The sequence below is a fragment of the Chlorocebus sabaeus genome, chromosome 1 (assembly GCF_047675955.1).
Source record: "Chlorocebus sabaeus isolate Y175 chromosome 1, mChlSab1.0.hap1, whole genome shotgun sequence".
Lineage (NCBI taxonomy): Eukaryota > Metazoa > Chordata > Mammalia > Primates > Cercopithecidae > Chlorocebus > Chlorocebus sabaeus.
Window position 1 is genome coordinate 97531794 of NC_132904.1, and position 14338 is coordinate 97546131.

A 14338-nucleotide genomic window follows, 5' to 3' on the forward strand; every position below is an offset into this window, starting at 1 on the left:
TGGTATAAGGGATTTAACCTTGCTACTTCTTCTGTTATGCTACGTAGTTGAATTGCTCGCTAGATGGAGCCCTTTTATTAGAAAGCTCTAAAAAGTCAGCCTGTTAAGTAAAAACTCAAGTAATCATAATCAAAGAGGTAATCCCCATAGAGCTTTAAGAAAACAATCTATGATGAAGTAAATCAGAAAGCCATCATATAATAAAAATACACTCAGATGTTCAACAGTCAAATCATACTTCTTCTTTTTCTTCTTCTTTTTTTTGTTTTTTTGAGACAGAGTCTCACTCTGTCACCAGGCTGGAGTGCAGTGGTGCGATCTTGGCTCACTGCAACCTCTGCCTCCCAGGTTCAAGTGATTCTCCTGCCTCAGCCTCCTGAGTAGCTGAGACTACAGGCGTCCACCATCATGCCCAGCTAATTTTTGTAATTTTAGTAGAGATGGAGTTTCACCAGGTTGACAAGGCTGGTCTTGAGCTCCTGACCTCAGGTGATCCACCTGCCTCAGCCTCCCAAAGTGCTGGGATTACAGGCATGAGCCACTGCGCCTGACCGATTCATACTTCTTTAATACGTTTTTATATTCTGAATATTCTAAATCAACTTTTAATGGGTATCAGGATAAACTTAGAGCTCACTCAGCTCTACCTTCAGAGTCACAGTCTGTCAGTTCACAATACTTGCGATTTGTGTCACAGCTTTTCACTGAGATAGGCACAGGGGAACATGAATGAACTTTAGGTCAGACAGACCCTAGTTCAAAGTTTTAGTTCACCACTTTATAGTTCGTGTAACCTCAGAGCTAGCAATTTTGGGGAATCGATTTTCTTTATCCATACAACGAAGATCATAATTCTCAGCTTGCCACATTGTTGGGAATGTACGCAATACTGTGTTTGAACATGACAGGTGCTCTGTAGATGGTTTCTACATTAATAACTATTATTATAATTATCGTTGAAACTGCTTGCCTAAGACACTCAAGCCTCTGATTAATATATTAGTGGTATTTAAACACTAACTCTTAACAGTTACCTGATATTCTTTTGTACTCTTAAATAAAATTGAACAACTCATAGAAGTTGAGGGAATTTCCCTGACCCTCTACAATGCCTGTCTCATTTTTGTTTTTTTCCTAAGGAGCTCAAGGTTACCCTTGAATTAGACCTTGAAAGAGATGGAAGGAGTAGAGGCAGCAGGAAGACTAGCCATATTTGGGAAAGAGACCAGTTGGGAGATTTTAGTGGATGGCCTCGAGCAACAGAAAAGTAACCCCTCTGGCATTGCCGCAGGCACTGCAGGTCATTGAACACATGAGTGATGTAATCAGTGATGCACCAGAACAGATCATGTTCCAGGGGGTTGTGAAGGGGAGAGAACAGTCAACCATTTAGGATGGAACTGGTAAGATTTAAAAGGCCTGAATCAGGAGAGTAACAAAGGGATGAAAAGCTCTAAGGAGATTTTTATGGATAGGATCAGAATTGGGCTACTGTTTTGATACTAGGAGTAAGGGACAGGAAAAGAAGTTTCCAAGTCTCTGAGACAGTGTTGGAAAGAATGGTGGTTTCGCTTCTGATGTTAGCTTGTGCGTATGTAGGAGGAAGGGAAAATTTTGGCCATAGGGTTTGAGGAGGCTGTGAGGGCCAATGAGAGGCAGTTAGAAAGGTGCAGCTGGAACCAGGAGCGAGCATGGAGTTTGATGCCATTTAAGAAACTTCTACACAGCAATTACACTGTATAGGTGAAGGTGAGGGTACCTAGCAAGGGGGCTTACTAAATGAAAAAGAACAAATGGCCAAGCATTGGTCTTTGGGGAATGGTTTTATTTAAGGTTCAGAAAAAGAAGAATGGACAGGATGAGAAAGCTTGGCCAACAGTGGTAGAAGCTGCAAAAAAATGATTTAGGAGATCAGGAGAGGACACTGGTTTTAACTCCTAAGACATGACTGGAGATCAGTAAGAAAGCAAGTTCATTTGAATGGGAGGGGCCAGGCTGCAAGACTTGTTAAAATGAAGATTCCAGGGTTTTCCACAGACCTTATAAACCACAATGTCCAAGACAGAGGCCTTGGGAAGCTGCATTTTTGTCAGCCTCTCCAAGTGATTCTTATGTACGTGAAAGTTTGAGAACCTTTGGAATAGAGAAAAATGTCATAGTGCCCGGCACAGCCCTAAGCACACATTGGTTATTTACAATTGTTTTCCTTAACCTATAAAATCCCTTTAAGAGCCAAATGTCACTAGGCTGTGTCTTACCATTATAAAGGCATGTGGAAAATAGCATCCTTAAAACCTTCACCTGGGTCTCAGTTATACTCAGAGCAGAGATCCACTTTACAGTAGTATAATCAGGCAATCGATACAAATATGCTTTGAAGGTTGAATTGAGAATTAAAAGCATAGATTGAGAATTGAGTGTCTGGTTCATTATAAATAATCAAATGTTTCTGTTGTCAAATTTTAAAAGACAAATATTTTGCTTAAAATTACAAAGGACAAAAAGCTCAACAAAGTTTTCTTGCCCAGTGAGTTTGACTTTTTATAAGGCTATAAATCACTGGTTTAGAGCACAGTTACATATGTAAGACACACAAGATGCAGAAATCACCATAACACATATAAACAACAACAAAAAAAAATTGTGATGTTTAAAATAATAATGTAATGATTTTCCTTTAGAAAATGTGAAAACTAATGAAGAAGTATGTTAAAACCACTTATAATTTCATCACCTGAAGAAAACTGTTAAAATTTGGTGCACAGCCTTCTAATCTGCTCTGTGGCAGTGGTTCTCAAACTTCCTGATCTCACAACACCTTTATAAACTTAAAAGATCATGAAGGATCCCCAAAGGGCTTCTGTTTTTCTGGATTATATTTATTGATATTTACTGTATTAGAAATTCAAACAGAACATTTTAAAATATGTATTTATTGAAAATAAGAATAAGCCTATTACATATTAGCACAAATAACATAATTTTGATGAAAAATGATATTTTCCAAAAGAGTTGAACTGTTTTACATTTTTTCAAGTATCTTTAATACCTGACATAATACAAAATAAATGAATTGTCATACACGTTCCATTAGCTTCACAATGATATCTTAGACTCCTGCCTGCCCCTCTATCTCCCCTCCACAAGTTCTCTTGACCATGCTTTTGAAAACTACTCCTCCGTGATAAACACACAGAAACGGACACCTGGGTGGGGATGTGGGGAAGGTAGAGGAGTTCACTGTATTGTTGCTATCATAGTGCCCAACGCACAATAGATGCTCAATAAAATTGTTGAATGAGTAAATAAAATATACATTTTTAACATAAAAAATACTTGTTTACTCACTTTTTCACTTCATTTTCAATGGAGTTGCAATATGCATGTCTTTGACACAAGCAGCTTTAACTGTACAGGCTCAGGTGGAAGTTCTTAGTATTGAGGCGTTCAGTATTACTTAGATATTTAAGCTGGAAACAGCCAGTGTTTGTTGGAAAAAAAATCTATGAAAAGAACATGTAATTAATGTTAAGAAATCTGCAACTAGGCTGGGCACAGTGGCTCACTCCTGTAATCCCAGCACTTTGGGAGGCCAAGGCGGGTGGACCACTTGAGCCCAGGAATTTGAAACCCTGTCTCTACAAAAAATACAGAACATTAATTGTCACAGTGGTGTGCACCTAATAGTCCCAGCTACCTGGGAGGCTAAGATGGGAAGATCACCTGAGGTCAGAAAGTCAAGACTGCAGTGAGCCTTGATTGGCCTGAGCAACGGAGTGAGACCCTATCTCAAAAAAAAAAAAAAAGCAAAAGAAAGAAAAAAATCTCCAACTAGTGCCCAAGAAACAAATGCAGTGTTTCTTGATAAACTGTCATGGGCAATTTAGGATTCTTGCCAAAAACAAATTTGTAAACTTTTTGTCTTACGCATTAACATCGTTTCATAGCATGAGTTCTTCAATAGCATTATCTATAGTTGCTGCATAATACTTCACTAGATTGGTGTGCTCTAATTTATTTTTTAAGTTCTCTACTGATGAATACTTAAGACTGTTGTGATTTTTTTAAATTTCCACTTTTATATATAGTATTGCTTTAGTATCTACCTCCGTGCACTCCTGCTCCCTTCAGAAGTGAAACTGTCAATAGCATACAAAATGTGTGTATTTCTCATTGTTAAAGAGGCCTCCGGAAGACATTGTATCAATTTTGGTGAATTTTTAAAATTTCTCTTATGTTTAAGATAAGCATTGGTAAATTTTGCACACTGACCCAGTCAAACTTTTGTAAGTTTACTCATTAAATGCATTAGGCGGCATTTAGCATGAGGAATGAGGCTTGTGGGCAGATGATTTTCCCAGTGATAAGGGAAGAAATGGCTTTCAGGACTGTGCCATTACCTCGCTCTCCCAAGCAGTAAGAGGCAGGATTTTCAAAATCTTTTTCAAGGAGAGATTAGAATCTTCTGAAGAGAGAGACAATAGGTGACAGTGTTATTTTCACATCCTCTTCAATACACCAAGACAGTAAAAGAGGAAGCATTAGCACCTGAGGAAACTTCACTGTTACAGAGTCTACATTAAATCATCAAAGCTCTCTGCAGAGTTAACACCTGCAGTTATAGGTCTCAGCAGAAGAAAATTCCGTCTAGTCAGTGCACAGATAATTGAAAAGTCATGACAGGTAGTATTTTGTGCTGTGTGGTTTTGATGCATTTAACAATATGTATGTCTTTATTTAGTGATAATAATTATTCTGTATGCTTTTCCCCTCCCTCAACCAGTCCCACAAAATACTATAAATACAAATAAGGGGACCATATATGTCTAAAATATTAATTACAAGATTTGGGGTACATTTTAAAGTATAGTTTTGAAAATTAGGCCATTGTAAGGAATATTGTAATCACTTCTACAACTTTGGAGTTTGTTTCCTTTTACATCTCTTTATAATTTATCTTAATGATTCAAAGAAAGATGGTCTTACTGTTTACTGGAAGAAGCTGTTGCTATTAGAAAATGTGATTTTTTGCAAAAATCTTTCCTTTTTTTTAGGAAAATGGTTCTGCCGTCCTCAGTAATATCCTGATCAAATCAAATGGTTATAGTTGGCTAGAAGATTTATAGGGAAAACGTTTACATTCTACTTGAGCCTACCATAGTCTGATTCTTAGAAGTCTTCAGAACCTGATAATGTTCTCACTTCCCACCTATATGCAACTAGCACACCCACATGCATGTGTTCATGTGCACACACACAGTTCTTTAAAGTCCTGTCCTTCTCTGAGTGCCTCTACTTCTTCAGTTCTTCCTTAGACCATGTTTCACTGGAACGTTGTGCTGTGTGGGCTCAGGGTCGTTCCCAAAGCTGCCCTACTAGCAAGCTGTCTGAAAGTACAGCCTGAGTATCACCTCTGATGAAAAGACTGGAGGCAGGTCCAGAATTTTCCTCTACACTTTCCAATCTTCAGATAGTCTTTGGGAACCCCAGTTTAAATGGCTGGACCTCATTCTGGAAGTGTAGGGTTAAGACCCAGGGTTGAGCTCCAATAGGGAAATGAAATTATAATGTAATGCTGCTGCTTTGGGAGAGCTGTGGAGGCAAATACTGCTGCCTTGCAGGTATAGTGCTGGGACCCCAAGGAGGATAGATAAGGTGCCCTGAATCTTTAAAAAGACTCATCATATAGAAAATGAACCCAGAACATCTTTCCTTTTTCTTACTCATTCATTTAGCTAACATTTACTGAGTTACTACTGAGCATCAGACATTGTTCGTGGAGATTCCATTCTATCCAGGGGAGAGGATAAAAATATCAGCAATAATAACAAAATACCGGATACCAATACCATGCAGACTTGAAGCAGGAAGATATGATAGTTCCCTGGGCAACTATTTCGGAGAGTATGATCAGAGAAGGCCTGACCTTCAGCAAAGCTCTTGAAATTTAAGATGAACTTGAAGGACATGGCCATGTGAAGATCAAGAGGAAAACATCTCAGGGCGTGGACATAGCTGGCCTGAGGTGGGAGTGAGTTTGGCGTGTTTGAAGGAAAGAAAGAGGGCCGTTGTGACTGGAGTAGAGTAGGTGAACAGAGGCAGGGACACAAAGAGGCAGGGGAGACCACCTGGCACCTGACTGCATACAGTTTGTGGGCCACAGTAGGAAGCCAGTTGAAGGGTTGTCAGGGAAGCAGTGTGATCTGATGGGCATTTTACAGCTGTCCTCTGGCTGCTCTATAGATAATGGATTGTAAGGGAATAGAGGTTCTAGGAAGCCAGGAAGCCATTCAGCCGACCGGGTTGGAAATGCTATTGTCTTGGACTCTGGTGGTGGAAGAGATGGTAAGTGCTTGGAGTTGGGATCAGTTGCAAGTCTTACCAAGGTCATTGAATGTTGCAGATTAAAGGAGACCTGCCTGGTGCCTTGATTAGCAGCCTCAGATGATGCCTTTCTAGTGTTGGCTGAAATATTTTTGAATCATATCTCATATATAATTCCTAAATTCTGACTTCACTTGAAAAAAAAAAAAGAAAAAAAGAGTATCTGGTTATACTGAGCACGAATGTGCACATAGTGACAGAGGTTGGGAGCTGAGTGGTTGGCTTCTCTTGTTAAGGATGGGTGTACTCTGGTTTGCAAAGCCTCCACCTGTCCCCATCATCTTCCTGATGGTAAAACTATAGTTGGTTGCCATTTATCATCAACTTATCCTATTATTTTTCCTATATCATGCCCAATCAACTTACTTACCATATTCTTTAAGCCTTTTAATTTTTGGATCTCACCTCAGATAGTCTGAACATGAAAGTGGGAGAAAAAAAAGGCTTTGGGGTTCCTAGGAACCTTGGTTTCTACATAGCTGTAAAAACAGCCTATTTAGCAACTTATTAAACAGTTAAATAATAGCAGTCTCTAAAACCAACCTATATTGTTATAAGCCAGGGGTTACCCTGGAGGGCATTGCCTAGAAACACAAGAAAGGTTTCTAGTGTGCTAGTAATCCTTGATTTCTTGATCTGGTAATATGATTGTGTTGAGTGGAAAAAGTACCGATGTACACTTATATATGCACTTTATGTGAATTATGTTCCAATTACAAGTAAAAATGAATAGCATTCTTTAAGAAGAGTTTTAAATACAGATGTCCTTAGGTTGAGTGTTGAGGTTTTGACAAGTTGTCTTGCTCTTTCAGCCAAGCCAAAGCCATGTACTCCTGTAAAGCAGAGCACAGCCATGAGCTTTCCTTCCCACAAGGAGCGATATTTTCTAATGGTAAGTATGTCACTTCCCTCTAAGTGTATCACATGGGGAGGATGAAGGAATAGCATGGGGAGGATGAAGGAATAGCATGGTGGTATGAGTCTCAAGTAGAAGCCAGAAGCCTCAGATTCTATCCCAAGTCCTGCCTCTCATGACGGGCATGCATGAACACATCAAATCCCTCTGGGTGGCGTGCATCTGTAGTCCCAGCTGCTTAGGAGGGTAAGCCCAGCCCAACCCACAAAAAAATAAATAAATAGGCTGGGCACGGTGACTCACACCTATAATCCCAGCACTTTGGAAGGCCGAGGCAGGCGGATCACAAGGTCAAGATATTGAGACCAGTCTGGCCAACATAGTGAAACCTCGTCTCTACTAAAAAATACAAAAAACAAGCCAGGCATGGTGGCAGGCGCCTGTAGTCCCAGTTACTCCGGAGGCTGAGGCAGGAGAATTGCTTGAACCCAGGAGGTGGAGGTTGCAGTGAGCCAAGATCGCTCCACTGCACTCCAGCCTGGCGACAGAGCAAGACTCTGTCTCAAAAAAAGAAAAAGAAAAAGAAAGAAATAAAAAATTTTAAAATTCCCTCTGGATTCATTCCTCCCCTGCAGGCATTTGTGTGTATGTGTCTGTCTGTACATGTGTGTGTGAGAGGGAGAGATTGTTTCATTTGACTATGTGAATGCAAAGGACATTCCAACTTTGAAGGGCTGTGACATTGTTTTGTTTGGACATTTAAGTTGAGCGTATAGTTGGCCCTGTATATTCCAGGAGTTCTGCATGCACAATTTAACCAACTATGGATCAAAAAGGTTGGAAAATAGATAAATAGTAATACAAATTTTAAAAATATATAGTATAACAACTATTTACATAGTTTTTACATTGTGAAAGGTATTACAAGTAATCTAGAAATGATTTAAAGCATACAGGAGGATGTCCCTAGGGTATATGCAAATATTACATCATTTTATATCAGGGACATGAGCATCCGCAGTTTCTGGTATCCACAAGAGGTCCTGGAACTAATCTCCCACAGATATTGAGGACTGACTGTGTGCGTACAATCTGATGTGGGACTTTAACCCATCTGTTTATATAATTATTTGACACAAATGTTGACCGAGTGCTATTTATTTGTTTATTTTGCCAGTGTACCCATCAGTGGAACCAGGATGGTTAAAGGCAACTTATGAAGGCAAAACGGGACTAGTTCCAGAAAATTATGTTGTCTTCCTCTAATACGATTTAGTGGATGGCAGTATCTTCATGGTATCCATGGTAACGAATAAGTGCTATGATTTTATCTGACACAGATACACAGGGATCAGCCCACTAAGTGAAAACAGTCCATTTCTATCAAGTTCTTCACCAGCAGACTATGTAGCTCCTTATTAATGGAAAAAAAGATTTAAATCGTTGGCCATTCTTTTTTGGTTGGTTTCTTACTTTAAAATATCTTGCTTCTGAAAAATGTATTTTTGGATAATATGTAACTCTCCACAATGTCTCTTCCATAGCAATTGTAGAGTTTCAAATACTGTATTAAATACTATATCCCAGAAATTTGGAAACCAGAATCTGCTATATGGATTTTGAGATCTGTCCTTTACTGCCTGGCATTCTCTGAGGATCTCTGAAATTGTTAGTTAAAAATGTAATTTAAATTGTTCATTTATTGTTTTTTTTTCTTAGAAATATACTGCTTTTATATATGACTGTTTTGCTGGTCCTAAACATTTCAAGGATGTAAGTCTTTAATATAACTTTATTTGTTTTCCAAGTAGATGATAATATTCAAAAGCAATAATGTATATGGTATCTATAAAGCAAGTAAAATTAAGTCATACACTGACTCCACTGTAAACAATCTGTCCAGAATTCCAGACACCTTCCATTGGTTTAGCACAGGGATCAGCGAACTTTTTCTGTAAAGGCCTGATAGCAAATATTTTGTGGTGGGTTAAATTTGGCTCATGGGTTATAGTTTGCTGACCCCTAGTTTAGAGGGTGTATAAAACTATCTTCATAACTTTGAGATTTTTATAAAATTTTACATTAAAATATACTGATAAATTATATGCACATATTTTCTACCAGTAGCATTGTAGTAACATCACAGAAGAATATTTACCAATCATGGGAAAACTGTAAAACTAGAGTATGAAGGCGTACAACTTCACTTCCACTTGGAAGATTGTAAAGTGTCAAAGTATTTTAATGATAATTTAATTTGGACTTTTGAAATGTTCTCCTACAAATGAAAAAGATGTTTGAAAACGTTGCAAGGGAAGCTATGCCTTCTGAAGTCTATCCTTAGTTGAAACAGAAAATAAACACAAAGGTACAAGATCCTTAAATTATTTTGAACCACAGAGGTTGAAATTGTTTTGTGATCTTTAGCAGAAATAAAATCTGTCCATGATTTTCTTCTGTGCCTTTTAGTTTACAGTCTTTATTAGCAATTGCAGTCAATTTGTAGAGCATAGTAATAGGTATTTACTGTCCACTGATATATATATCAGCATCTGGTCATGCACGAACCATTAATTCTATATTTCTATTTCAATAATTCTAATATATTATTTCTATAAATATAATATCTATATGTGGCAAAGAGCCTTTCTTCTCAAGATCCTGAAAAGCTGGTTACCTGACCTTTGAGTGCCACAGTCCTGACCTGCTTGTTCTTGACATTTTACTTCATATTACTTACATCATATTACTTCAGAGTTCCCCACTGTGCAGACTCTCAGGTATTCACTGTATAAAACTCTTTACATGCGATTATAATCTGTAATCTCGATCTCTTCTACTTTAAATTAATGTTTCTAGATTTAGTAGGTTAAATACGCATATACACACACAACTATGCCTCAGAAAAGTTATGCTTTTACAAATAAAAAGAATAAGATTAGAATTAACAAGTAGAGAGAATAACCGTTGGCAGAGTCAGAATCAGGAATAAATATCAGTGAATCCAAATAAAAGAATGAAAAATATTCTGTAATAAAAATTAGCAATGTAATGTAAAAGTTTGATAAAAGACTATCTTTTTCTTTTACCTCTCACTGTTGACCTCTGTACACTGTAATACCGTGTGTTGCTAGATCTGCTTGGTCTAGGTCCTTGGTGACCTTAGTAGTAATAACAGCATTGCTGACACTCTAATTGCCCTCTGCTGGAACAGAAGGTAGTTTCCAATGTACCAGTCCCTTAGTCTATATGGCACCCTTGGTTTAAGCATGCTTGCCATCATCTGGTATCCTGCTAGATTAGAATCTCTTAAAAGCAAATTGGTTTTCTTTCAAAGACCAACTTGACTCCAAAGAGAGATTCAGAATCCTACTCCTCCTGCTGCTGCATAAAGAAAATCTCAACCTTCATTTTATTTGAACACAGACCAAAGTGTTCCTGCTTCTGAGTTGTTGAAAGCTAATTCTATGGATGTTCCATTCAGGTTTAAAGCTTTTTTACTGCATAGGACGTGGATATGAAGCCTAACTCCTGTATCTGATGGAAAGACATATGTTGCAGCCACAGTACTGGCTATGGTCCCTTTGCTGAAACAAGCTACAGAAGCACTGATTCAAGTTGTGCTTGTGCTTGAAGTTTTAATCTTCCAGATTTGTGAGGATGGCTCTTTTTCCTTCATAATGGATTATATGTGTAAGCAAGTCATGGCCATATATTGGAGATAGGCTGAAGCTGCTTTTCCCTTAAAGTAAGTTTCCTACAGATAAGGTATTTATGAGCATTGAGAAAGTCAGGACATGTACTCTGAATCACACAGAATGTTAATTCCACAGGAGGGCAATGCCAGATATTGGAAGAGGATCGCATTCAACTTCTAATAGTAGTTCAATAACAAAACCTTAGCTTTTCAGAAACAATGTGAAGATACATTAGAATTGCCACATCCATACCTTCGAAACATGCAACCTGTGCATCCCAATCACTGCTTACAGTATAATCAGTATGACAGTGAGATTGAGGGGGTCTCAATTTAAGTTCATCATCTCCTGTGTTATGTGAAAATATCCCTCAGTACAAAACATTTATGTATTTCACAGATGACTCTCTTGTTTTGCCATAATGCTACCAAGTTTATGGAAACTAGTCAACTGAAGGATTTTTCTGTTGTGTTATGTGTAAATATCTGAACAGTAAAATCATCTTTGTATTCCTGTAATGTTCATGAAGTATGAGGAAGCGCATTTCTCCTTGTTTGATGTGAGTGGTTTTGCTTGTTGCGTGGGTTGCCTGTGCTTTGTAACTTGCATGAACACAACCAGGTTTCTCAACAATGATTTGTCTGCTGAGTGTTTTCAGAGATAGTGAAGGAAAAAAGTGCCTTAAAACCCCAAATTATCTAGGTTTCCAAGTAGGAAAAATAAAGATACATATGACTTTTATTATTATTCTGTGATAATTAGCTTTATATAATGTGGCATCCTTCTTAAAAATTCACTATGTCGTGAGGCAAACAGATTTCTTACCATAATCTGGTGTACGCTGCTCACCTTCTCACTCCTAGCACCATTCTTCTGGTCGGTGTCAAAAAGGGCATTATTCATGTGGTTTCGGTTGAGAAGAGTCTCTCAGAGCTTTCCCTCAAGCCATTTCAAATTGTACTAATATGTTAAATTATGTATTCAAGATGCTTTCTTTAGCATTTAGAATCCCAGCTAGACTTATACTTTGACTAAAGCCAGAGGCAGACCAATTTAGGGAACAGATTTTGTTCTTTGGTTTTGTGATACATTTGTAATTCACAGCTGCTGGCATGACCTCACATCACTGCGTAGGACCCTGAAATCGTATCTCCTGATCAGGTCACGAAAAAGAACAGAGGCTTGACTCTTGTCCAGAAGTTACTTCCCTCTTGACTAAAGGTTTCCCCATAGGGTAGACATTGCTATTTAACTTTGCCTCCTACCCTTTTTGGTTAACCTTCCAAAATCAAAACACTTTTAAGAAACAAAGATAATTTTCTGAATAGTCTATGTCCTACCTGTCTCCTGTTGATTCACAGATACAAACATCGAGTATTCATCAACTAGTCTCAATTTCCTGAACACATACACTGTATCCCTCGTTGTCACCATTATCCCCCTGCTTCAAAATGTGCCAGTTCCACTTGGTAATAACCTTCAGAAAACTCAGGTTTATGAATGATGTGGACTTTTAGAGGATCAAATCAATAAATTGGATTTTTTATTTTTTGAAGGCAGCTGCACTCACTGTTTTAAATAAAAAGTCTTACATAAGAATGTTGACAGCATTCACAGTAAGCCATTGGCAGAAAATTGATCTGCATGTCCTAGGCCAATGTTTAGAAGGTATTCTATGGTTTAGGGAGCCCAGCCCGTCATTCCTTTACCTCTTGGCACTCATGAGAGAGATGCCAAGTTCAGTGTGAATTTTTCTTGGTGCTGTGTAGAGAATGGAGTCTGTGCACTTACTGAAGAGTCCCAGAAGGCGGAGATCATTTTCATTTATTGCCATCATAAAGATTCTCCACCATTCAAGATGCTTGTGTACAGGGCTACTTGGGAAACTAAAGTGTTGGAGGAGGCAGGGGCTGAAGGTGTCAAAACCTCGTCAGTAGGTTTACCACTTTCTCCCCTTTGGACCATCTGCAATCTTTCCCCAGTGTTTCCCATGGTGTTTTTGCATCCAGAGCTGACAGCAGCTCAATTTTGCCTTGAATTTACTCAGTTTTATAGATTAAAAGTGTGCATTTTATATAAAAATGCATTTTATATAAAAATGCATTTTATATAAAAATATATGGCTACATATACATATATATATAAAACACACACTTTTAATCTCTATATGGCAGCATTTTTGAGGTTTTATATCTGTCAGTGTACCCTCAACTGCCTCCTTTTTGCAGAGAATGATCCCCACAAGAACTGGTCTAAGAACACTGTCTGCTCACGGTTTATACTTAAAATCCAAGATACCACCACATAAGAAAGGTTGAGATTTTCGGAGTCCTTGATTTCTGAGCTGAAACCTTAACAAATAGGGAATTTGGCAGGGAAGACACCTGGGTTTTTAATTCAGAATCCTATTTATATACTGTTAAAATTTGAGGTACTGTAGTTTATATAAAAGTCGGATGTTTAGATATTATATTTCAGTACTAGGAGCTTCTTTGCAGTCATTAACATGACAAATTAAGTAATAAATATAAAAGTGGTTGTCCATAAATTATCATTGAATTTTTTGTTTATTTTGTAGTATTTCTGTATTTATCTGCACTTTGTGTACATATACACACGTACATGTGCCAACATGTAAATAACTTCATGTTTATTCCTAATCCTGAATTGCCACAATATTTTTAATGTATGGTTACACTGTGTTTTAAATAACTTTAAAAATAAACTTTGTAAGCACATTTTAATTTAGTCTTTGTACTTGAAGACCCACTGTGTTGAAGGGCAATTCTCTTGGCTTTATGTAGAGGAAAAACAAGGTTTCTGGTACTGTGAGTGATCACTTTGATATGGCTAAATCATAGCAGAATTTGGTGACCTTCTCCTCACAAATTGGTATTCTGCAAGCTTTGGAAAATGTTAATGTTGATAACCTATTAATAATGCAGATATCCACCAAGGGGAGAGGGAAATGGGTGATATGCAAAATACTAAATATAACAAGCACACAAGCTTACCTGAAAATATATGTTTGTAAAAGTTTCCAAGTGTACTATGAATGAAATATCAGCGTACAAATTCTTCCCATCCATTTTTATTAGTTTTATGACCCTCTTGGTCATGACTTGATTTCTAGGTAAAACTTTGTTTCACTGCATCAAAAAAAGAGAATCGTGTATTTCTTTTGCATTGCTCCATAGATTATCAGAGTGCAGCAAATCACTTTGCCAAAACTAAGCCTCACAGGTTTGACCATTGGACAACCTGGCTTGCTCACATAGGTTGTAGTTTTCATCAATATCAGAGGAAAAGAGATAAAGTAATGACACAACACCTGTTAAGTTATAAGGATTAATGTTAACGCCAGTATAGTTAAGCAGGAACGGACTATTAGTTAGATATT

At 37.8% G+C, this 14338-nt stretch overlaps 1 protein-coding gene across 2 annotated transcripts in view; it reads left to right on the forward strand.

Moving 5' to 3' along the window:
* ARHGAP42 (Rho GTPase activating protein 42) overlaps positions 1 to 13682 on the forward strand; it is a 314274-nt gene extending 300592 nt beyond the window's left edge. For both annotated transcript variants that reach the window (XM_038005287.2, XM_073020535.1), the window contains exons 23-24: positions 7197 to 7276; positions 8418 to 13682. In XM_038005287.2, the coding sequence (XP_037861215.2) occupies positions 7197 to 7276; positions 8418 to 8506 (169 nt within the window). In that variant the 3' untranslated portion in view covers positions 8507 to 13682. The remainder of the gene's footprint in view (positions 1 to 7196; positions 7277 to 8417) is intronic.
* Positions 13683 to 14338: the final 656 nt, after the last annotated feature.